This window comes from Lethenteron reissneri, chromosome 16, assembly GCF_015708825.2.
Source record: "Lethenteron reissneri isolate LAM-NWPU_2019-01 chromosome 16, ASM1570882v1, whole genome shotgun sequence".
Classification (NCBI taxonomy): Eukaryota; Metazoa; Chordata; class Hyperoartia; order Petromyzontiformes; family Petromyzontidae; genus Lethenteron; species Lethenteron reissneri.
The window spans coordinates 1,435,177-1,461,872 of NC_083794.1; the positions used below are offsets into that span (position 1 = coordinate 1,435,177).

General features: G+C 48.1%; 1 protein-coding gene across 2 annotated transcripts in view; it reads left to right on the plus strand.

Moving 5' to 3' along the window:
* The first annotated feature begins 1,142 nt into the window (after positions 1-1,142).
* The window catches only part of LOC133342812 (caspase recruitment domain-containing protein 11-like), a 47,677-nt gene continuing 22,123 nt past the window's right edge, over positions 1,143-26,696 (plus strand). Inside the window, exons 1-3 of one of the 2 annotated variants that reach the window (XM_061552112.1) lie at positions 1,143-1,322; positions 25,236-25,295; positions 25,759-25,925. In XM_061552112.1, the coding sequence (XP_061408096.1) occupies positions 25,815-25,925 (111 nt within the window). In that variant the 5' untranslated portion in view covers positions 1,143-1,322; positions 25,236-25,295; positions 25,759-25,814. The remainder of the gene's footprint in view (positions 1,323-25,235; positions 25,296-25,758; positions 25,926-26,696) is intronic. The other variant, XM_061552111.1, reaches the window with a different exon arrangement.

Genomic DNA, 26,696 nt, shown 5'->3' on the forward strand with positions numbered 1-26,696 from the left:
AACTGCAAAAGAAAAATATTAAATAAATGTGGATATTTACATAAAATTATATTATAAACACACTATCCTAAAAATACAGCACCATATATTAACACTAAAGCAGTCACTGACTCGCAACAACTTGCAATCATAAGTGACAGAGTTAATTTCGGGTAAAATCAATGAAAATGGGGTATGCCGATAGCATAAAAATGAGATGTGATAGATCAAATCTGAGATCAGATTTGGAATCAGCACCCTGAAATTAGTCTAAAACAGCTGCAAAAGTCCAGGCCAGAAAAAAATGTTTTTTTTATTGTTGACCAGTGTAATCATAGTGTTGTTTCTTGTTTGCAGTTTGACTGAAAGTATTGTGGTTAATGTAAACATTATTCCTTGCAAAAGGTTTCAGTTTTGTCGCCAGAAAAAAGGGATAAAAACCCCTATTATTATATTTTAGTACCGGCAAAGGAGGCCTCATGATATAGATTCATTTTAATTTTGTGTGTAATTTTTTTAAATTGAAAACATGATACGAGTAGAACGTATAATACCGGCAGAGTACTAGACACACCTCAAGGTGTGTGTGTTTTTTTTTCAATGTAGACCCGAACCATGCTTCGCAAAACTCGTTGGTAAAAGTCCGCATCAAAACGACATCAACTTCAAAAGTGGACGTTACAACGCGGTGTCGTGAGGTGACGAGGTACGTAGAGGGCCGTCCATAAATGACGTCACGCGATTTTGGACGATTTTTGCCTCCCACCCCCCGTCGTCACGCGGCGTCACAAAAAGTCAGACCCCCCTCAATATGACGTCACAAAACTCTCCCCCCCGCAAAAAAATAGGACATGCTTCAAATAACTTTAAACTATTGTCATTGTAGTGCGTATTTAATGTGGCGCTGCACTCTGTGTTGTAGGAGAAAACATTTATTAAAACGTCTATTTAATTAAGTAGAACGTGTTGTCTATATTTATTTGAAGTTGCGCATTTTGATGTGACGTCACATTTCTCAACCCCCCCCCCCCCATCGTCACAAATGTCTGACCCCCCCAGGTGCGTGACGTCATTTATGGACGGCCCCTAGGAGACACGCACACGGTAGGTGAGAGATATGTGCTGATCGCGCGCGTTCCACCTTGTTTGTGGTCTGCCAACGCCCACGCCACCTTTACGTGATCGCCTCCTGGCCGTGCTCCCTCCCACTGGCCGCTGCCCTGCTCATGCTGCTCATGCTGCTGCTTCTCTTCCTCGTCGCCTCTGCCCCCCCCGGCTTCTTTCACTTTCATAGCTCGAGCGCGCACAGCGAGGACGTTGGCCTACGACGGTAACTCCTGCAGGTAAATGGGCATTTTGCGCCGACGTTACAATCGCGTCTTTGTGTTGCTTGCTGTTCTAACTTTCTTACCCGCCCCTGCTGGGCATCTGCGAAGAAGAGCTTCATAGCTCATCGGATTCCTCCGGCATGAATACAGATTCTGATTCTGAAGTTACCACTGTGTTCGGATTGTGCGGTGCTATACTGCAACTTGTTATGACATCTGATACTTCTACAAACATTAATTCCACTCTATAACATTCATCAATTCTAGTTCTGCCTTTGGAAGTGCTGTTTGTTCGTGGCTTGGGTGATGGTTTGAATCTGTGATCCTTAATAATTATTAAAGATCACAGATTCGATTTTTTTCAGTACCATGATGGCCGAAAAATGAGCTTAGCGTCTGACTTCACAGCGATGGAGGCACGCGTGCTGCAGCTTCAGGATATGTCGTACACGGTAGGCAGTTTGACGATGACAGCATGGGATGAAAATGGGTTGGGTGTTACATAGAGGCCACACGTGTTATTTCAATGTTACTAGCAATGCGCATATCCTTTGGTCGTGACCGTCCATTCGTTCGTCCCTTCAGCCACCTAACCAGCCAGCCAAACTTAAAACACACATATAGAGATTATACGTTGAGTCTGTTTCGCTGAGATGTCATAGGAATAGCATCGCATCACCCAGATTGAATGAGTGAAGTGAAACTCACAGACTGTGTGTACATAATGTAGTTAAAGTCCCCCATGTATTTGTAGGGGTGTCAGGGGAAGGATTCCCACCAATAGATGGGTTAGTGGGAGGGGTGATCGAAGAGATATAAGGAGAGAACGGGCGGGAAGAAGGGGCCTTTGGCGGGAACGAGATTGGGACGGCTGGGGACAGGTGTGGATGGAAGGAAGGGAATAAAGGACGAGACCCCTGCAATCTGGTGTCGGCTCCTACTTTACATATTCATAACTCTGTCCATGTGAGTTCTAATTGCCGGCTGTGGAGCGAGTTACTGCAGAATCAGTAATTGGCTTCTGCTATTCTCCAGCTGCTGATGATAATTTATCGATCCTCTTTTGTATTTTTTTGGGACTATATCAGGGGTTAAAAAAAGGTTATGAAATACAATCTGCTGGTAACCTTCTGACGAGCAGTGATGTGTTTGCAAGCCGATTCTGTTTTTCATCTGTGGGACACGTAGATCGTAATGGTAAACAAATATATATATTAGATCAGCCTGCTCTTGTGGTTGGTCTCTGCATTGTATGCATGTATGTATGTATGTATATTCGACCTCTTTCTCGCCGTACGTAGCCAACCGTGCTAATCGGAGGTGCGGGCGAAGGACAACAAACTAAACACAAAATGCGTTTTCAATCCATAAAACTAATCTCCATTACTCTGTTCACCTTGGTGAGCAGTTTAGGTATCTGCAACAAGAGGCCAATGGGTCTATACATCTTCACATTAGTTTTGTTTCTGTAACATCAAATTGGGGCCACCAACATACCACTGCGGCTCAGCCACTGCTAAGACTCTGCGTGCATTGACACTGCTTACACACTGGAAGGACATTTGGCAGCAGCGACAAGTTGGCAGCACAGGTGTTCAAGAGTGATCTCTCGTGAAGAGCTTTCATTGGCGTGTATAGAACGATGAGAGTGACAATACGTACATTGCTGGACATAGCACTGCCTTTGGCTGTTTTGGGCGCCAAACGGTTACTGTGGAAACCCCAGTGGCCTCTCCCTGTTCCTATTTTTAGGTTTTTTCGGTAAAGTCACGTAGGTAAAACATTAAAATTAATAAAAGTAAAATAAAATAAAAATCACGACGTTTCGGAGGCAACACAAGCTTCCGTCTTCAGGTGTTCCGTATGTAATGACGACTTGACACACTTCTCTTGAGATGGCACTTTATTGAAGACACGTTCACTTGACATCAGGCCGAGACCCCACTGCAACAGCCCCGAGTCTCCCGCGCATCTCCCCCTTATATACGGACCGAAGCCACGCCCCTCTTCTCGATCATTCTCGTTGACTTTGGACGCTCGCTCCATCGGCAGACTCCACCGTCCTCTTCCGTCACCTGACCACACTCCCTTCTCGATCATTCCCGTTATAGCCACCAGTCCCTTCACACTCACAACTGACTCCCCTGTCATTACCTCCCGTGGCCACTAGTGCATTCGCACTGGAGGCTGAGTCCCCTGTCATTGCCTCCGGTGGCCACTAGTCCACTCACAGCGCATGTAGGTTCTACTGTCATTACACATATATTACTACTGTAAGTTGACGATATTATACAGGGTATACAGGGAGTGGTCCAGATGTCTTGTGACCCCCCCCCCCCCCCCCCCATTGATCTAAAACGTAATATATTTTAAAAAGTGAGGTTTATTTAAAACATACATGAATTTGCAACGGAAAAACAAATGTGAGGGGTAAATTAATGGAATATATTTATCGTAATTTTTTTCGCTCCTGAGTGAAATTCTACAATTTGGCACAAAAAGATGGCATCACAATTTGATGCTAGGCTGCAATTGCATTTGACAAACATCTTCATCTCTTAACGCTACAATAGTCACTCTCCCTATCGATCTGTATTCATGTTTCCATAACTTAATGCCAAGTGTACTCCGATATATTCCAACAATCATCTGGCTAAGCTGACTTCCGCTGCTGCAAATGCATTATTTAACGTAGATTTATGGTTGTGCAATTTCCCATGTGACAAGACTCCGCTGTTTTAGGCTCCAATTTCTCTGGCGTCGATACTGTGATTTATTCTCCATTTGCCATTTTTAGTGACCCAAATCACTCTTGCAACTGGGACTCCAGTATCCTGGTCTCTTGATGTCTGCTCTGGTTAAACAAATGTTACACTGTATGTATATATTTGAACATAACCTTCCAATCGGGAACGCCTCAGTGAGCACGATGCTGCAGTTAGCGAGTCGGAAGATACCAGATCAATAACGTTACACTGGGACCTATGTAATAACTAAAAAACAACCATACTTCGGACTTATATACAGGGTGCTTCACATTTTTTTTGTTATACTTCTGATAATTTGCAACAATAACACAATAAATATACCTCCCGGAGAGGATTCCATGCAACGTGTTGACAATGATGGTGAACAAGCATAGACTGGCCTGATGAAGCTAGTTGTAATTACTGTCGAAACGTCGTACTCAGATTGTAAATGTTGTGGCTTGGCTCTTTAACACACCGGTGTGCTGTACTCGTGATGAATTGGCATGTTCTGTTTACGTGAAAACCCTTATTAGTTGGCTGTGTCGGATGGTGGCGGGTTTTAACGACACAGTTCAACTGAGTCACAGACGCACTTCTTGGATGCAACACGTTTATTAATCCCAACACACGGGGTAACTGCCCTTTAACGAGATAACAACCTGTGGTGGTGAACCACCAGGCTAACTGCACTAATTACACCGTAACTAGCTACAACGGACCAGACCACAGCTTGGCTCCAGGTCCATGTGTTGGTGACTCTGTCAGATGTAGAACATAGAACGTAAATTCTTCAGGATGAACAACAGTAGCCGGTCCCCTTTTTGTGGCAACAAAACAGGTGTTAAGATGTTAAAATACCAAACTGAAACCTTTTACAAGGAATCATGTCTGCATTAACCACAATACTTGTGGTCATAATACAAACAAAAAACACATACTCTAATAATATACAGTGAGGGGAAAAAGTATTTGATCCCCTGCTGATTTTGTACGTTTGCCCACTGACAAAGAAATTATCAATCTATAATTTTAATGGTAGGTTTATTTGAACAGTGAGAGACAACATAACAACAAAAATCCAGAAAAACGCATGTCAAAAATGTTATAAATTTATTTGCATTTTAATGAGTGAAAAACGTATTTGACCCCATCTCAATCAGAAAGATTTCTGGCTCCCAGGTGTCTTTTATACAGGTAACAAGCTGAGATTAGGAGCACTCCCTTTAAGAGTGTGCTCCTAATCTCAGCTCGTTACCTGTATAAAAGGCACCTGTTCACAGAAGCAATCAATCAATCAGATTCCAAACACTCCACCATGGCCAAGACCAAAGAGCTCTCCAAGGATGTCAGGGACAAGATTGTAGACCTACACAAGGCTGGAATGAATTTCGATTTAAAGCTTTCGTGACTGCAGGGATTCATCTTCTTGGTTCTTTCGGTAAAGTCACGTAGAAGGGAAGTAATAAAATAATAAAAATAAAACATAATAAAATAATTCTCACGACGTTTCGGCCACAACGCAAGCAGCCGTCCTCAGGTGAAAACCAGGTCCGTCGAGGCGACAGAGTCTGAATGAAGCAGCACACGAGCTTGGAGCATATATATAAGCTGGGCGCATTGACAAAGGAATTTGCATATCAAGAGGAATTTAGCATATTCATGGGAAATGCAGGAATGTGATTAGTACTGCATATGCATGTGCATTATGCAGGATTAACAGCATCAAAGGGAGCTACAGTTGCTGCTGCTGCTGCAGTTGCTGCTGCTGCAGTTGCTGCTGCTGCTGCAGTTGCTGCTGCTGCTGCAGTTGCTGCTGCTGCTGCAGTTGCTGCTGCTGCTGCAGTTGCTGCTGCTGCAGTTGCTGCTGCTGCTGCAGTTGCTGCTACTGCTGCTTTAGTTACTGCTGCTGCTGCAGTTGCTGCTGCTGCTGCAGTTGCTGCCTTATCCATTTTTAATATAACACTATGTATTATTCTACCCACCTTAATGTGTATCACACTGCTATATATTTACTATACAATTACGACACCATACATTAATCTGCACACTGCACCATGCCAGTGGGTGGAACGCGGTCTGAAAGTCACCGTAAACGTGAACACAATCAGTTAAGATCCGAAATGGTTTATTACGTCCGTTCCAATGATTGCTAAGCCAGAATCCATCTTCTCGGTTAAAATTGTCTCTGTGTTTGTATATGTGGATCGCCTCATGAACGAATCTCTCATGATAGCCAGATGGCTTGCAGAGAACCTCTGTCTTGGAGAAGTCAATCATCCATCAAGAAGGATCCTGTTGAGGAGCCTTTCATCACCTTACCCTACATTGCTGGGGTCACAAAAAAGATCTCCAAAATCCTGATTAAACACAAGATCCAGGTCCGATTCAACACAGTACATAAAATCCGTGATCTGGTACCGTCTGTAAAAGATGTGGTTCCAGACATACAGTACCCTGGCGTCTACAAACTAAGTTGCCTCTGTGGTAGCAGTTACATTGGGGAAACCAAACGACATGTCTCGGACCGCATCCGTGAACATAAAGCAGACCTGAAACACGGTAGGACAAACACCTCAGCCGTGGCAGATCACTGTTACAACTCAGTGGGCTCACATGACATTGACTTCTCCAAGACAGAGGTTCTCTGCAAGCCATCTGGCTATCATGAGAGATTCGTTCATGAGGCGATCCACATATACAAACACAGAGACAATTTTAACCGAGAAGATGGATTCTGGCTTAGCAATCATTGGAAGGACGTAATAAACCATTTCGGATCTTAACTGATTGTGTTCACGTTTACGGTGACTTTCAGACCGCGTTCCACCCACTGGCATGGTGCAGTGTGCAGATTAATGTATGGTGTCGTAATTGTATCTATATATATAAAATCGTTCATGTCTGTCTGTCTGTGTGTGTGTGTGTGGACTTTGGCCCATACGCACTTTTATTGGACGGCGGTTGCCCCTGGCAACGGCTAGCCACGCCTTCGCCGCTTTCATTGGACCTGGCAACGGCTAGCCACGCCTTCGCCAAGGGCTGCAGTTTCATTGGACGGCGGTTGCCCCTGCCAACGGCTAGCCACGCCTTCGCCACTTTCATAAGCTCCGTATTTAATTAAATAATAGCCATTACACAGTATTGTTGGAGCGCTAGGGGGGGGGGGGGCGAAGGAACGCCACCCGTACCCTGCCTTTTCCAAGCCGACAATTTTAGGCGAGGCCGCAGGCTTTGCACGCTACTAGGCCTCGACACCCACCACGCCACTCTGAGGTAAATTCATCAAAGTTTTTCCTACTCTTCACTACACCCCCACCACAATGTGTGCTATTAATATTACTTTTAAACCCAATGCGCCAACAATCGATTACTTTAATGTTCACTGTACAAATACTCATTAAGCTGGGTGAGCGTACTGCCAGTCTATCATGTACACTGTAGCCTGCTTATTAAGCTCGGTGAGCGTACTGCCACTCTATCATGTACACTCTAGCCTGCTTATGAAGCTGAGTGCGTGTACTGGCAGTCTATAATGTGGACTCTTGCCTGGTTATTATAATCGATTCTTTATATGTTCTTTGTACAAACAGTCATTAAGCTGCTTGAGCGACCCCAGTTCGATTCCAACTCACGCCCACCACCGCTGACGATTATTTGAAACGGACCTGGCCCTCCCCTAGGTCCACTCAGCCTCAAAAGCGTAACTGCTGTCGTGTGTGAACATCGTCACTGGGGAGACAAAGGCGGCGGGGCATCGTGGATCCAAGTCCCGGGCGAAGCCGGGTCATGTGTATGTGTGTTTGTGTTTATGTGTATGTCTGTGTGTCTCTATGTATGTGTGTATGTATGTGTATGTATGTGTTTGTGTGTATGTGTGTGTGTATGTATGTGGGTTTTTTTTATGTCTTTATGTGTATGTCTGCGTGTCTCTATGTATGTGTGTATGTACGTGTGTGCATGTGTTTGTGTGTATGTATGTGTGTGTCTATGTATGTGTGTGTATGTGTTTGTGTGCATGTATGTGTGTGTTTGTGTGTATGTGTATGTCTGTGTGTTTGTATGTGTGTGTATGTGTGTGTATGTGTTTGTGTGTATGTGTGTGTATGTATGTGTGTGTATGTGTTTGTATGTGTTTGTGTGTTTACGCTCGCATTACACAAATGTGTTGCTGGTCTAAGGCGTTCCTCGCACAGCATTGCCGCTTTATTATTTCAGTCGTTTACTGCCTTACGCACCCTGAAAGTCGTGTGTGTCTGCAGCAAGCGCGTGTATGTGTACCTATGGACGCGCGCGTGTGTGTTGTGTAGGGGGAACGGTAGTGTAGTGCTTAGCGTGCTGTCTGTGTCTGTGTGTGTGTCTGTGTGTGTGCGTGTGTGGTGTGTGGGGAGCGGTAGTGTAGTGCTTAGCGTGCTGTCTGTGTGTGTGTGTGTGTCTGTCTGTGTCTGTCTGTGTGTGTCTGCGTGTGTCTGTGTGTGTGTCTGTGCGTGTGTGGTGTGTGAGGAGCGGTGGGTGTAGTGCTTAACGCTACGCTGCGCTACCAACCTGGCGAACCGAGTTCGATTCCCGCTCACGGCCACCACCGGTGACGATTATTTGAACCTCCCCTAGGTCGACTCAGCCTCAAACGAGTAACTGGTGTGGCGTATTAACATCGGCACTTGGGAGACAAAGGCGGCCGGGCGTGGTAGATCCAAGTCCCGGGCGAAGCCGGGTAGTACAGCTAGTAGTAAATATATAGCAGTGTGATACACATTAAGGTGGGTAGAATAATACATAGTGTTATATTAAAAATGGATAAGGCAGCAACTGCAGCAGCAGCAGCAACTGCAGCAGCAGCAGTAACTACAGCAGCAGTAGCAGCAACTGCAGCAGCAGCAGCAACTGCAGCAGCAGCAACTGCAGCAGCAGCAGCAACTGCAGCAGCAGCAGCAACTGCAGCAGCAGCAGAAACTGCAGCAGCAGCAGCAACTGTAGCTCCCTTTGATGCTGTTAATCCTGCATAATGCACATGCATATGCAGTACTAATCACATTCCTGCATTTCCCATGAATATGCTAAATTCCTCTTGATATGCAAATTCCTTTGTCAATGCGCCCAGCTTATATATATGCTCCAAGCTCGTGTGCTGCTTCATTCAGACTCTGTCGCCTCGACGGACCTGGTTTTCACCTGAGGACGGCTGCTTGCGTTGTGGCCGAAACGTCGTGAGAATTATTTTATTATGTTTTATTTTTATTATTTTATTACTTCCCTTCTACGTGACTTTACCGAAAGAACCAAGAAGAAGGCTGGAATGGGCTACAAGACCATCGCCAAGCAGCTTGGTGAGAAGGTGACAACAGTTGGTGCGATTATTCGCAAATTGAAGAAACACAAAAGAACTGTCAATCTCCCTCGGCCTGGGGCTCCATGCAAGATCTCACCTCGTGGAGTTGCAATGATCATGAGAACGGTGAGGAATCAGCCCAGAACCACACGGGAGGATCTTGTCAATGATCTCAAGGCAGCTGGGACCATAGTCACCAAGAAAACAGTTGATAACACACTACGCCGTGAAGGACTGAAATCCTGCAGCGCCCACAAGGTCCCCTTGCTCAAGAAAGCACGTATACATGCCCATCTGAAGTTTGCCAATTAACATCTGCATGATTCAGAGGACAACTGGGTGAAAGTGTTGTGGTCAGATGAGACCAAAATAGCACTCTTTGGCATCAACTCAACTCGCCGTGTTTGGAGGAGGAGGAATGCTGCCTATGACCCCAAGAACACCATCCCCACCGTCAAACATGGAGATGGAAACATTATGCTTTGGGGGTGTTTTTTTGCTAAGGGGACAGGACAACTTCACCGCATCAAAGGGACGATGGACGGGGCCATGTACCATACAATCTTGGGTGAGAACCTCGTTCCCTCAGCCAGGGCATTGAAAATAGGTCGTGGATGGGTATTCCAGCATGACAATGACCCAAAACATATGGCCAAGGCAACAAAGGAGTGGCTCAAGAAGAAGCACATTCAGGTCCTGGAGTGGCCTAGCCAGTCTCCAGACCTTAATCCCATCGAAAATCTGTGGAGGGCGCTGAAGGTTCGAGTTGCCTAACGTCAGCCTCAAAACCTTAATGACTTGGAGAAGATCTGCAAAGAGGAGTGGGACAAAATCCCTCCTGAGATGTGTGCAAACCTGGTGGCCAACTACAAAAAACGTCTGACCTCTGTGATTGCCAACAAGGGTTTTGCCACCAACTACTAAGTCATGTTTTGCAGAGGGGTCAAATATTTATTTCCCTCATTAAATGCAAATCAATTTATAACATTTTTGACATGCGTTTTTCTGTATTTTGTTGTTGTTATTCTGTCTTTCACTGTTCAAATACACCTACAATTAAAATGATAGACTGATCATTTCTTTGTCAGTGGGCAAACGTACAAAATCAGCAGGGGATCAAATACTTTTTTCCCTCACTGTATGCATTGTCTTTCAAACTGATTGGTCCACACCAGAGACAGCTTTCTTTGGAGCCGAGTCTCAAAAGGTGTTATACCAGAGGATGCCAAAAGGCGTACAGCAAGAAGACAAGCACTATCAGAGTAATGAGAGCTCGGGGTGAGCAACTACATCATGGGACCTCTTTTTCCAGTACCAAAATATGAGAATAGGTTTTCCCCTTTTATCTGGCAACAAAGGTGGTCAACCCACGAACAGCTTTATTAGAGGGTCCCAAGAGGATTCCTCCCGCCATCGCCTCCTGGTCTAGCGGCTTCCGCCATTGCAAAGGGACCAACATTTGTGCGCCAGGGGGAATCTTAACCGTCTTACGTGCAAGTGCTTGCACAGTAGCGTTAGCTGTGCAAAAGCGAGTGGGAGAAGGCAAAAATGCCATTCGATGGCCGGAAGGTAATTCAAGGCACTCTTGGTTGATTACATCTTTCAGGGGCATCCTCCCCAAAAAGTTGGTCCCGAGCAAGCAAGGAAGAGCAAGGGACGTCAATACAAGAATTGGCCCTGTCAATTTGACATCCGCAATGCACACCTCCGCTGTTATTCTCCCAATGATGCCTAATGAGCCGCCGTTTGCTGCGAGGCACAGAGCTTGGACAGGGCATAAGGTACGACATTAACGGGACAAGATGTTATAAATCAACACTGAAATGATGGACCCTGATGCACCGGTGTCAATGAGCATCCTGATTTCAACCCCCTCTATCAATCTGTAACGGGTTCCGGAGACACTTGTAGAGGTAACTTCTTTATTACAATCCAACACTCCAACAGTCCTGATACTCTGTTACAGCCTAGGTACACAGCCTAGGTACACAGCCTAGATACACTACTCTGGCTACGCTCTGGAACTCGCCCTCACAAGGACGTAGAGCCGGGAGTTCCAGAGTCCCACCACTGGCCCTCACAGCATCCCAGGGTCCTCACATGGCTGGTCTTGGGTCTTGGGTCTTGAGCTACAACTGGCCCTGATCGTCCAGGGAGCTCCCCTTTTATGCCTAGTCCCCAACGAGGGGTGGGGCCGTGTGCGCCCCCAGATATCCCACAGAGCACAGACAGCCCCCCCCGTTGGTGGCGCCAAGGGGCTTAAGCGCCTGGGCCGCCCGGGAACCCAGCGCCTGGCGCCAAGGGGCCCAAGCGCCTGGGCCGCCCAGGGTCCCAGAGCCCCCCAGCAGCCCCTCCCCTCCCATGTCACTACATTACCCTCCTCTATGTAGCCTCCAGCCATCGCGACTGTCAATAATTAGAAAGTTTAAATTAACGAAAGGGAGAGAAAAAAATACGCGAGCCTCAACAGGAAAAGAAAAGAGAATAAGAAAGCAACCATAAATACCCTAACCAACCTGTACACTTTACACTATATACACGCGTCAATCAACAAAAAGGTGAAGCAATGACACGTGAACAAACGACCCGCGGCACACCTAGCCCTCCTCGGGATCCGCATAGAAAACGGGGAATTAACAACAATATACAGATTCCGACGCGTTGGATGCACAACCACCGCATGGATGGCAGGGTTCCACACCACCCTGCCAGCCTCCCATCTGTCAGGTGGAGAGAAGGTGAAGACCAACATGTCTAGCATCCCTCTATACACACACTAATCCGTAAGTCTGTCTACGTCCCGGGTCGAGAAGTCGTACTTCAGGGCCGACTCATGTACTCGGCAAAGAAGTTGCACTTCAGGGCTGCTCCAGTATCTACATTTTAAAATATATATATATAAAATTGACATGACACAAACAAAATAAATCTGCCTGCTCCTGTCCAGAAATGGCGACCGCACGCACGAACCGCATCTCCAAGGCATCCCGTGCTTGCGTCCCAGCAGCCCTCACTGAGGACCACCACCGACATTACATGTCACTCGTTAGCACCCCCCGCCTTTCCGACGTGGCGTCTCCATCCTAAAACCGCGCACGTCGGCCATATCGGGGGGGAATTTCTGTGTTACCACCCCACCGCCTTTCCGACGCGGCATCACAACCAGTAGCACGCGTCGGCCATATCGGGGGGGGGGAATTTCCATTTTACCACCCACCGCCTTTCCGACGCGGCGTCACAACCAGTAGCATGCGTCGGCCGTATCGGGGGGGATTTCAACCCAGTCTCTCTCCAAGACTTGCATCGCAGCATATAGCTGTACCGACCGAGCTGAGACCCAGTCTCTCTCCAAGACTCGCATCGCAGCATATAGCTGTACCGACCGAGCTGAGACGACCCATCGTTCACTCACTGCACAACATGCACCCTAACAACTGAGGGATACAGTCCCAACATAACGGGACAACTACACCTGAACACTATGAATCTCCAGCCCACTGTTTCCACGTGCCTTGGAGTGTTTCAATCTCCGGGCCGTCAGGGCGAGCCTACAGCTCCAGACGCACCACGGAGGGTCTTCACCTCCGGGCCGTCAGGTCAAGCCGTCAGCCATAGCATGACGGGACCACACTCTCCGAGCCATGTGAGCGCATAGCCCACTAGGCTAGACATGCCACGGAGTGTCTCTATCTCCGGGCTGTCAGGTCAAGCCGTCAACCATAGCATGACGGGACCACAACTCTCGTGTTAGACACGCAACACCCACTGGGCCATCCTGGTCAAGATCTGCACCCCAAGATATTTGAGAGCCAGCACGACAATTCCAAATCCCTGGCAGCATGTCACCATCTCAAGATAAATGCCCCATACAGTCTATACATCGTTAACAATGACAGCACACGCTATAAATTAACAATCACGAACAAAGCTCCATACAAACCATACATTGTTAACAATCACAAGCAAAGTTTCGCACACACATTGACAACACTCACGAGCGAAACTCCACACAGTTTACCCAACAACAATCACGACTCCCCTACGACAACGAAGAAAATGTCAACAAAAATCATTAATCTGGAGCGCGTAAATGGACGAAGTGTCAGGGGCCTGGTCTCCCGACCTCCAACCTTTGGCCAGAGCAAAGGTGACGACCAGCGTGTCGATCGATGTGCCGGCCACGGCGCCGGTTACAGTAAGAATGGCGCCCTCACTGTCCGGTCGAAGCGCTGATGACGCGGTATGGTAAGTTGAAGCCAGCTGTCGTCCGGCGGTGAAGGTCGCAGCGCTGATGATGCGGCGTTGTTTGGTTGGACCACGCTGGGCCCGGAAGTGACGTTGCTCCCAGCGGTCATTGCTCCCCCGGCGGAAGTGACGACACACCCGGAAGTATCCCCCACATTTGTGGCGGGAATGCCGGTGGCGGGAACGGCGGTGGCGGGCTCGGGCGAGCGCTGCGCCTCTTCTCTCCCTCCCGCCATCGCATGTGAGTGCCGCATCTCGCCCAGGAGGGAGGCATTGGCGCCGAGCAGCTCTGCGAGGCGAAGCAGCGCCTCCTCCATCCCTGCTCCCGACGCTGGAGAGGGGACGGTCGGCGGAGCAGACAGCGGCTCAGCCGGCGGTGCGGCGTCGCCGTCGGCCGGCGGTGCGGCGTTGCTGTCGGCCAGCGGTGCGGCGTCGCTGTTGGCCGGCGGTACGGCGTCGTTGTCGGCCGGCGGTGCGGCGTCGCTGTCGCCCGGCGGTGCGGCGTCGCTGTCGGCCGGCGGTGCGGCTCCCATCGCTGCATGCTCCTCGACATCGCCGTCAGGACTGAAGGTACGTGGCTTACTTCTTGTCTCCCTGGCCACTTCTGACTCCAAATGTAACGGGTTCCGGAGACACTTGTAGAGGTAACTTCTTTATTACAATCCAACACTCCAACAGTCCTGATACTCTGTTACAGCCTAGGTACACAGCCTAGGTACACAGCCTAGATACACTACTCTGGCTACGCTCTGGAACTCGCCCTCACAAGGACGTAGAGCCGGGAGTTCCAGACTCCCACCACTGGCCCTCACAGCGTCCCAGGGTCCTTACATGGCTGGTCTTGGGTCTTGGGTCTTGAGCTACAACTGGCCCTGATCGTCCAGGGAGCTCCCCTTTTATGCCTAGTCCCCAACGAGGGGTGGGGCCGTGTGCGCCCCCAGATATCCCACAGAGCACACACAGCCCCCCCCGTTAGTGGCGCCAAGGGGCTTAAGCGTCTGGGCCGCCTAGGAACCCAGCGCCCGGCGCCAAGGGGCCCAAGCGCTTTGGCCGCACAGGGTCCCAGAGCCCCCCAGCAGCCCCTCCCCTCCCATGTCACTACAAATCCAATAACAGCGGACGAACCTGCAGTCGCGGCAAAGTCCAAACCCTCCCACACCGACGCACGATGGGAACGGAAACCGGTGGATTCAGGGGCCGAGTGTGTGATGTGTCGCGACCCACCGTCGGGTCTAGTGAAGTGAAGGACGGTCAGGCGGATGACGGCGGTGGTCCTGGGAGGCGTCGTCGCGGCACGCGGCAGCCCGACAAGACGTGTCCCGGCAGGCCGCAGTTGTAGCACACGACGAGACCGCTCCCAGGATGAGGAGATGTCTTCCGCCGTCTCCTCGCCAGCCTCCACCCTGGGTCGATGCGCATGCTGGGACGGGCTCCACGTCTTCAGGTGTATCGCGCACCTCACGAGGCGCGGTACACGCTGCCAACACCTTATGCCATTGCAAGAGCTGTTGCGCCTGGATGCATCTTGCAACCTTGATGGTAGATAGATTATTGTCGTCGACAGCCGGCAGGACGATGTTGAGGTCCTTAGCCAAAGCCAGCAATCTCTCGGGGACCAGCGAGTCGACTCCGTCGTGGTCCATCTTCGGGAAGGCTGCCTTCGCTCGCACCAAAAGTGCGCTATGGAATTCGAGGGGCATCTCGGCCCCCCCCCCTCCTCTGCGCAGGGAACCTATGGCGCACATTCGACGGCGGTTTGTAAATCGCCGCCATTTGGTCAAATGCTTGAGTCAGCGTGGCCCTTTCCGATGGCGGAATGGTGGGAAACGCTGCCAGGGCATCGTCGTCAAGAGCGGCGGGAAGCGTTTTCAGCGCCTCTGCCTTTGTCCACCCCGCCAAGTCGGCGCTCGTCAGGAACTACCGCTTGAAGGCCACCCAGTCGCCTCCGGCGGCTGTACTGCACCCACATATACGTGGTGTCCGCGATGTCAATACATCGCACGCCGTGCCTCTCTAGGGCCGGGATTACACGGTGACATCCGCAATGTCACTCCATATTTACGCGATCTAACCCAAAATCCTCTTATGGATGATATTGGCCGCGAAAGCCTACGTGTTAAAATGGAGACTCTTTGACTTTTTAAAGCTATTAACATACATTTTTTAATCATGTTCCAGTGTGTTATCCGTTCTTTTTCAATTAAAACGAGAGTCCCAAATAAGTGTTAAACATTTTTTGAAGCACCCTGTATAGCGTTCGTCGTGCAGGGATCATAAAGTACTGTACACAATGATCATAACAGGAAGCACAACGAGCATTATAAAAAAAACACCTCACATTGTAAACAAGACAATAAAATGGAAGGCAAGAGCCTAGTGATAAGATCAGGTCAAAGCCTTTCTGGACATGAACGGTCCCGGAGAGGGCGTTGTCAGATTTCTAGGACCAACAGACATTACCGTTGAGGTGCAGAGTTTCAAAGTTGTTTGTTTGTCAACGTTTGTGGGTGGTGCACCGGTGCAGAGCGATGTCCACGCGCCAATATTGGCCAGGTGGCATTGAACCGGCGCAGATGCCATCGCTTCTGCAGAACACGTACCATGACTATTGCTATGCACAACACAATGAAATAATGTGATTTCCATCTATTTATTTAAACATAAAAAATAGTTAACGCTGTATTTAACGGCGTAATACTTGTCCGCAGACTTTCTTTTGTTACCATGACAGCTGAAGAATTCCTCCCAGCATTGGGAATGTTCTGCACCATGCCGATCACCGGTGTGGCTCGGTGGCGTGGATACCCAGAACCGGTTTAGAGTTCACGCTTTAACCGTGGTCAGCCCAGGTCCGCCAGCGTCGTAGCACAGTGCCTGTAAACCACCGCGCACCCGCTCCACAGTCACAGCACAAGTGCATGCACAATAATACCTTCAACTTGTGAGTCTGTGCCAGTGCGGCGCAGTCCTCGCTCGCTCTCCGTATAGAGAGAGGATGACTCAGAGGCGCGAGGAGGAGCCACAGGCGAGGGGGAAGGCAGCAGCAGCAGCAGCCCCGTGGTGTGCCCAAGCTCTGTCGTCCTCTCTGTTTAATAAACACGTGGGAGGAAACCGGAGCACCCGGAAGAAAACCCACGCGTGCGAGGGGGCAGCACTCTATCCCCGTACAGATAGGAATAGATGGAGAATAGTGCCACATTTTGCTGTACCACAATCTCTCCTGGTGAAACATCGTTTTGGCGCCTCCTTGATGCTCACGACGTTGATGTGCGCCACCCACCCTCGCCTCCAGCCCTGCGCCACCATCGTGGTCGACGTTTTGTGACACAATTCGCTCTCAGAGTGCCCGCTTGTGTTGTCAACCCTGCACTGTGTCACCTGTTCAGGCTTGCTGTATGTCTGGCTGAGGAAAGGGTGGGTGTGTGAATACCATCAAAATTCTGGGATTATGGAGCTGTTATGCAATGCAGTGGCGTTAAAGTTGACTGACAGGGTTATAGTGACTCAGTCTTTCGAAACATTTGCAATGCAAAACCTGCGTGATTAGTAAAGTCACAACTCCGCCGCCATGCCATCGTCATATTGGTGGTGTATTCATTTTGGGGGGATTATTAAAACGCAGTCGTGTTTCTGTGGAATTGGTAACGTGCTTGAGAGCAGCGCTGCGTTGTGCCCTGTGGCACCACCGCTCCTGGAATTCACTTCGGAGGGGGGGGGTGTCTCTGAACCTCTTTAAAGCCCCGTAGCCCTACATTGTGAAAAGGAGCCAAACCAGAAAAAAAATTACAAACGTGGCATCACGTTTCCAGATCAGTGTAAACATTATGGAGCAAGTTACAGCACTAATAGTAATAGTTAAGATGTATTGCAACCAATTTCAATAATAACGATGAAAAAATGTACAATTTATTAAGCGCCTTTCACCCAGAGATCACAAGGCGGTGTAAAAAAATAAAGACAAAGATATCCCGTATAGCTTTAAATACTGTTTGAGCAAGTTCTGTTAGCGAGTTCCAACTATGAAGGCCAAGACGGCACGCTCACACACACACACATGCTCACACCAATAAAGTCCCAACTCGAAACAAAGGATTCAAGAAATAAAAGAAACCCTTAAAAATGAGTTGAGTCTTGAAGGCGCTATTTGAATAATATGAGGGGGAGGGGAGTCAGCAGAGCGAACGTCCGGTGGACGTGAATTCCACAGCCTGGGGGTCACGCGAGACTATGGCCTGGTCACCCATCATCATAATCATCGTAGAGTGGCGTAACCTGTGTATACACAACAACGGCGGACTTGGAAGACCGCAGCGCTCTTGTTGGAACACATGAGGCGAAGGAGGAGGCCCTGTAAATATGGGGCGCCACGGTGGCGAGATGTTAACTACCTCGCCTGGTATGCAGGAGGTCGTGGGTTTCGATCCCGACCATTACGTCTGAGTGTTTGGAGTTTGCACGTTCTCTCCGTGATTCGCGTGGATTTTTCTCCTGGTCGTCTGGTTTTTCCCTCCACATTTAGAGTATTTGGCTGTTATAAATGTCCATGTGATGATAAGCCACTTCGTGTTTGGAAAAAAAGCTACATAGTTCAGTGGGCCTTACCTGGTAAAGTAAATAAAAAAAGTATTTTTTTTCTAATATATGTAAGTGAGCAGCGTCATTGACAGCAGCGTAGGTGAGGAGAAAAATGTTGAACTCTCTACTCGATACCGAACTGGCAGGCAATGGAGAGATGCCAGCATGAGGGTCACATGTCAACATGCGTTCGAATTCTGACCGGCGTATTCTGCACGTGTTGGAGGCGACTTAGCCGTTTTAATGGGGAATGCAAGCAAAGAGTGACTCGCAAAAGTAAATGCGGAGAGAAAAATGTAACGCACGAAATAGCTTCTCAAGTGTGTCTGCAAGTGAAAGAAAGGTGGGGCGCAGGCGATGTGTCTAAGATGACATAAATAAATAAAGGGCTAGCGATCTCGTGGGGAGAAAAAGCATCAGGAAATCATCAGTAACAGCAGAGCCATCACGGCGATGTAGCTTTGCGTGTTTTTTGTTGTTGTGAACGCACAGGCCGGATAAGCAAACCCTGCAGAAGTAGCCCCATTATTGAAGTCGCCTTACAACGGCAATGAAATTGGAATTGGGACCGCGCTTTGTGTTGATGATGAGTGCCGAGGAATTTCCCTCTGTGGGTTTTCACGGGCGGGGAACTGGTCGGACGAGACTGCGTGGCCAGGCCCTCGAAACTGTACAGCAGGCGGAGATCGAAGGGCAGACGGACGAGTCGAGACGCCGCCGCCGCTCTGTTGTTGTGAGTTGACGCCTCGGCTTTCCGAGAGGTGGCACATTGTGCGACTTTGCGAGAGCAACACTCCCCACGAGTGTTTTTGTGGGGTTTTTTACGTCAATATTCTGCCACGTTTTTTACCCTGCTGTATTTGTTTCGTAAGTTTACCTGTCCCTTCCGTTGCTGTCTTAGTCGCGTGTTGTAAAAAAATATATACATTCATATTGCATATCGCATCTCGATGCTGTGATCAGTCTCAGAACGGCAGTGTCTAATGTTTGTCACTGAACATGTGCAGTGATTGAATGATGTACGTATGTTAAACCTCTTTCGCACCGTACGTAGCCTGACTATAATTAAGTATGCCATTTAAACGTGACATTCATCAACACTTTCGACGGGCGAATGAGTGGAAGGGTGTGGGTGGTCACCAGGAACAATCGACAGATAGAATGGATTAATTATTGGACGGGCGTGTGAGACTGAATGTTACTACCCGCTTCAACTCTGCGGCTTCCGATGGATGTGTTGCTTTCCATGTGCGTGGGGAGTTTGACCCCGTGAGTGTGTTGACCCCGACTCGTGTGACCCTGGCTGGCTTTGTGTGTGTGGAGAAGGCGCCGGGAGGTCCATGCGTCCCACTCGAGATTTACATCCGGCAGGGGAGTCGAATGAAACGTGCATTGATTGAGACGATTTGCATTGTTTTGCTGCTGTACATTTCCACTTGATACGGCACTTCGTTGATCTATCATTTGTGGCCAGGTCGTTTCTAGAAAAATAAGTAATGCATGGTAAAAAATGTTTTAAATTTATTTACCTATTGCTCTACTTTGCACATCTATCGTGTGTTTGTACTGTCTGTTGTTGTAACGTTCGTACCTGCCCCATTACTGGATATCTGTGAAAAAAGAGCTTTATAGCTCATCGGATTCCTCCAGCGTGAATACATATTCTGATTCTGGGTGGCAATAGTCGACAAGACGGCGGTCCAAGTGTTCCCGCGGGTGTGCCCGTCATGCGTGCCCGTCATGCTGTTCTTGACTCTGATAAGCACTATGTGCGGATAAGAATGTGTAGGAGAAATAAACTAAAACAAACACATGCTCGCACTTCGCCTGTAAATATAGTGTGTGGAGCAACAACTGTTGTGTGTTGTTGTTATTGCTTTTAAGAAGTGTGTATGCGCCGCCGTTCGGCGCTGTGCGCGTGTGCATTCCGTGGTTTGCTGTGCGCGAAACTTCAAAAGCTGGAGATAGCAGCTATGCTCCGGGGTTCATGATGACCAAGGGTTGTTTCTGTTTGTGCAGAACTGCATTGAAATTTTAATGTAAATCATCATTCACCTACTGGTAGACTTTCGCGACCAAAATGATCAATAATCGAGGTATTTTGGGGGTTGATAATGTAAACATTATTTGTCCTGAAACCCACCACAGCCAATTAGTTAGGTTTGTCACGTAAACAAAACGTGCCAATTTGTTACTGGTTCAGCACACCGGTGTGTTGGAGAATAAACCCACAACATTTATAATTGGAGTACGACGTTTCGCTGGTAATCACAACTAGCATCATCAGGCGACAGCCCAAATTGTGGAAAACATCCTCCTGTTTCGATCTTAAATAGTTTCCTCTCCTTCCCCTCTTTCACCTCGTGTCTCACATTTCTAGCTGCAAGATCGCAATCCAATCTTGGATGTCACAGCACTTTCTCTTTAGCAATCCTCACAAAACCCCAATTATTGTATTCCCTGCTTCCCATTCCCCTCCTCGGTGTCCTACTCTCGTTCTCGAGTCATAGAATAACGACAGCAGACCAGTGCCTAATTAAGCTCGTGCGGGGCCTGTAGCATATGTTATAAAGGGGTCATAAATAAAATAAATAAAAACGCATACATATTAAAACACAATTTTTTTTACTTGCATAGTAAAGTAATTGTATTTTTTCATTAGCTATAACAGACAGATAATACGACCAATCGCTAACCTTAAACACCCAGTCGTTTCTAAAAGCTTAAGGCAGTGTAGTACTATATTAATATAGCAAGTGCAGAATCACTGAACCGGAATTGATAGCTTGAAAGCATTTAGCGCGGGGCCCTTGAAAGTGCGGGGCCCGTAGCATATATAGCTATTACATGTGTAGCTACATATGTAGTAGCTACACAAGTAGTAGCTACATATGCTACTGCAGTTCCGGATTACCCGCACTGCAGCAGGCTTGTGTGAGCCACCTTCGTGCAATGCCATAATGTCATACTGTAATGCAATGGCGTCATACATACACGTGATGTGACTTCCTTAGCATCTCCCCTTTTCAAATAACAATTTAACAAGTTAAATTCAAACAACAATTCAAACAGCCACTTAACAACACCAAATTCAAACAACACCAAATTCAAACAACAATTAAGAATTCAAAGCAAATCTACTTGAGACATAGAATTAAGCAATAGCTGACATTTAGCTTGAATTAAGCAATCGAACAATAATCTAAATATCTATTTCCTTTTCTGTTCAGCTGTCCACCTCGATCAGCTGTTTTAGATAAAGTCTATCCGTTGGCTGTGGCAGTCGCCCACTGAGGGTAGAATAAGCAGGGCGTTTTGTGTGGACATTGATGAGCTGCCAGCGTCTCTCCAGGTTGACGTACTGGGTCCTGGGATGCTGACCGGCGCGGTTGCTTGCTCCAAGTTGCTGCTTTCAGACGTGCCTGCTAAAAATAAGTAATATTCAAAATACTTTTTTTTTAAACACGCTTTAATGAAATGTACCGTACGAGTAATGGCATAACTCCACGACTCCAGGAAGTGGCCCCGAGGCTTGCCATAACGAAAGGGGCCGTGGTCATTTACAGCCAACATCAGTTGAGTGTGGACAATTAGACCCAAGGCGAACCATAACATATAAAAAAGATGGTTTAAAAATTTGTTTTTTTTAATGGTAGAATGTAGTATTTTCATCAGTATGACATAAGTATACCAAGTTTGCAGTCGATAGCACATTCGGAAGTGGGTTAAAATTGAGTTACAAGATTTGAGGATACGACAACAACAACAGAGTGAGTTAAATAAAAGCGTGGCGTCATAATAATACAACCACTCTGCTCTCCCGGCTTTGCCCGGTCCTGCATGGCCCCTTTGCCGGGCGAGTTAGTGAGCGTGCGGTCCATTGTCTTGCGATGAACTCGTCTTGGCAGACGAGTCCAGCAGCAACTCGTCTTCGCAGAAGTCCGAGTGGTCGGTGGTCGACGTTCAGCAGATCATCTCGGCAGCCGTTGTTGAATAGGTTCATGCTGACAATCTGCCGAGGCCGGGTTGGTGTTTCGTGTGACATCACGGGTTCCGTCTGCTGGGCAAGTGCGTATTCGCTGCAGGTGCAACAGTTGCTGACACACTCCTTCACCTCAACCATGAATGTTGGGCCACTACCGTGTGGCACGTGCCTGCCTGTAGCATGCTACAGATGTAATACACACGTCATGCGAATTCCTAAACAACTATCTTCTTTGCCCCCCTTTCTGCATTAGCCCTGCCCGTATCATCTGCCAGTAAATCTTGGAGTCATCTTTGACTCGCCTCTATTTCCGACCACAAATCTACCATAACCTGTTCCTGCTGTTTTCACCTGTGAAACGTTCGCAAAGTCCGCCCCCTCATCTCACCCATGGCTGCAAACTAAATAAAAAACTCCCTCCCTCCTCATCACTCGACTCGATTATTGCAACTCCCTCATGCTTGGTCTTCCCTCCTGTGCATTCAAACCGCTCCAACAAACCCAAAATGCCGCTGCCCGGATGGTCTCTAATCTCCCCGATCACTCCCACAAATCGCCTCTTCCCCCTCCCCTTGCAGCCAACCTGGCTTCCCGTCTACCATTGTTGCCTTTTCCAATTCCTCACCCTCGTTCACAAATCTCTCCCCATGGTCTGGCCCCAACGCGTCGTCTCGCGTCCCTCGTCTCGTCTCTGCGCCCCATCTCACCCTCTCTGTTCACAATCCCAGCTGCTGTCGTTCCTCTGTCCCCCTCCTCCATGTGCCCAGTCTCGATTCGGTTCTTTCTCGCTTTCGCTTCTGTGCCCCATAACGCTGGAACTAGCTGCCCCCTACACGTCAAACAGTCACCCCCACTGTCCATTGATCCTTCTTGCCTTAAAAATCTCACTTATTATCCCTCGCTTACCCAAATCTCTCTCCCCCTTCTCCCTTCCTTCCTACACCATCCCTCGTCCCGACTTGCCTACCCATCCATCACACCGGCTCATCATTAGCCACCCATTGTCACTTTCATCATCGTTTATTTCACGCATCATCATCCCGTGATGCCATCCTTCTCATCAAATAATCTCATCACACTATTCTGCTCTACAGTTTGCTATATGAATTAAAAACAAGATAAATTCAGATAAAATAAGATAATCAATATATTGGTATTTTTTGTTCACGTAAGACAGTGGAAGCTGAAATATTTGTTAACTGAACAGTTCTTTCAACTGTACTGTTGTTTTATAATTTTTAAAACTGATACAATTGACAGTGGTGGTGGATCACTGATGGACATAGTGGTGGTGGATCACTGATGGACTTGGTGGTGGTGGATCACTGATGGACATGGTGGTGGTGGTGGTGGTGGATCACTGATGGACTTGGTGGTGGTGGATCACTGATGGACTTGGTGGTGGTGGTGGATCACTGATGGACATGGTGGTGGTGGATCACTGATGGACTTGGTGGTGGTGGTGGTGGTGGATCACTGATGGACTTGGTGGTGGTGGTGGATCACTGATGGACTTGGTGGTGGTGGATCACTGATGGACATGGTGGTGGTGGATCACTGATGGACTTGGTGGTGGTGGATCACTGATGGACTTGGTGGTGGTGGTGGACCACTGATGGACATGGTGGTGGTGGATCACTGATGGACTTGGTGGTGGTGGTGGTGGATCACTGATGGACTTGGTGGTGGTGGTGGTGGATCACTGATGGACTTGGTGGTGGTGGTGGATCACTGATGGACTTGGTGGTGGTGGTGGATCACTGATGGACTTGGTGGTGGTGGTGGATCACTGATGGACTTGGTGGTGGTGGTGGATCACTGATGGACTTGGTGGTGGTGGTGGATCACTGATGGACTTGATGGTGGTGAATCACTGTTGACATGGTGGTGGTGGATCACTGATGGACATGGTGGTGGTGGATCTCTGATAGGCATAGTGGTGGTGGACATGGTATAATTCGTCAGCGCTTCACATGTACAGTTATACCACAGTTTACGTGTCCCCCTTTTTACGCCGTAGCTGTATAAACAGCGCGACTACCCCATGCGTCGCCTCAACCCACACTCACGTCGCTGGCAGCAGCAGCGTACTTCCTGTCTCGTTATCCGTCGCCTCTCAGCCTTCGCCTCCACCTACTACTACCCTGTACACGAACTTGCTTTGCGTGGCGCATAAAGAAACGTACTGTTCTATACAGTACAAGTTCTTATTTAGGTGCGGGATTTTAGTGATTTTGAAGAAAAAAAAGTAACTTTTAAAAATATATTTTTTTAAACACACTTTAATGAAATGTACCATACGAGTAGTGGCAGAACTCCACGACTCCAGGAAGTGGCCCCGAGGCTTGCCATAACGTAAGGGACTGGTGATTTACAGCCAACGTGAGTTGAGCGTGGACAATTAGACCCAAGCCGAAACATCAGTATGACATACGTATACCAAGTTTGCAGTCGATACGACATTGGGAAGTGGGTTAAAATTGAGTTACAAGATTTGAGGATACGACAACAGACAGGGTTGAAGATACAACAGACAGAGTGAGTTAAATAAAAGCGTGTAAACACTTTGATTTACGTCGTTTCGATATAGGTCGTCAGACCTTTCCGGAGCGCATCCGCGACGTAGACTGGGGTATCCCGGTACATCGATTGTACTCAAGCATGAGCCGTGGCTGTACTCGAGAACGATGCAGACGCTTTGGAAATGTATCCCTTTCAAAAGCCTGTTTGAACAAGGAATTCCTCAAACGCCTCTATAATGACAAGGAGGAAATGTGAGTGTTAGGGTCTCATGTCATGCACATCTTTTAAATATCTTTACGAAGTCGTGGGCGTCTGGGTGTTCTGCCTGGTCACGTCTTCAGGCTCGCCTCCCTCCACGTTCACTTCACCCAGTTCGAAACCCCAATGCTGGGTGGGTTTCATCGTGATCGTGTTTCGTGAGTTGGTGAAGCGACTCAAGGGTCTGTCCTAATTAGTGCACGGTTTATATCGACATCTTAAATATATTACCACAATTTCCCGACCCCCCCCCCCAAAACCCACAGGAACAAACCCCAAAGCGAGTGGATATTGAAACTAAACCGACAGGCGAACGACCAGAAGAGGTAATATGTCTCCAAGTGCTGCATAGGGCTTTTGTTGACACCGATTCTGCCCGAGGTGCAATGAGAAACACGCACAGAGAGGAGAGCATCTTTTGTACTTTACAGAGACTCCTCTACTTACGAACGAGTTAGGTTCCAGAGGTTTGTTCGTAAGTCGATTTGTTCATAAGTCCAACTTTACTCCTGTCGATCTCAAACATGTTGTATGGCGTGTACACTAAACACGGGAAATTGCTTAAAAATGTGTTTAATATCACATAGATGTAGACGCCACTGGTTCTTCATAGTCTGCAGATGTCGATGCCACCACCACTACCTATTGCGCGGCAGTTAAACTTTCGACTCTTGGACATACGGACAGGTTTGTTCGTATCTCTGAAAGTTCGTAAGTAGAGGAATCCTTGTGTACACATTCGTACGTTACATTGCAAACGCACATCATGCTCGTTGTGCTGTCTTCCAGGTGTCGGCTGAAAGAGAGCCAACAGCTCGTCTGTTCGGAAGCAGACCGGTACATCAATGGAATGTGAATCACTAATTCTAAAGGGTTCCATGGACATTGAGGACGAGGATAAGCTGCTTTGGGACCAGCTGGAGCGGTTCCGCGAGGTCATCGTGAACAGCATCAAGGTAGGGGGGGGGGGGTGGATGTTGCTGTATTGCACGGGCGTGTTGTCTCAAAGAGAAATGGCTTTTTGGGTTCAGCATGGAGGAGGGCCTCGTTCTCATTCTCCATCCCACACGAACCATGCCACCATTCCCACCCCTTCTTCACTCGCCTCTGTGAGCCACCAAAGATGCCAAGAGCCCGTCATATAAACAATGCGGCATAAGGACGATGCATAGATTCATCGATTGACACTAAGGGGCTGTCCATAAATGACATCACGCACCTAGGGGGGGCGGGGGGTCAGACATTTGTGACGATGTGTGAGGAGGTGGGGGGGTTTGAGAAATGTGACGTCACATCAAAATGCGCAACTTTAAATAAATCTAGACAACACGTTCTACTTAATTAAATAAACTTTTTTTATAAATGTTTTCTCCTACAACATCAGAGTGCAGCGCCACATTAAATACGCACTACAATGACAATAGTTTAAAGCGATTTGAAGCATGTTTTTTTGGGAGGGGGGGGGGGGCATAGCTTTGTGACGTCATATTTGAGGGGGATCTGACTTTTTGTTACGCCGTGTGATGAGGGGGGGGGGGGGGGGTCAAAAATCGTCCAAAATCGCGTGACGTCATTTATGGACAGCCCCTAATCCTGAAAACACCGTGGGCGTAAAATCCATGACCATATGTTTCCATGGGTGTATATGGCATACAATTGGTTCACCTGACCCCTGCATCCACTAGAGGTGCTACAATCACCGTGAGTTATTCGGAGAATTAACTCTC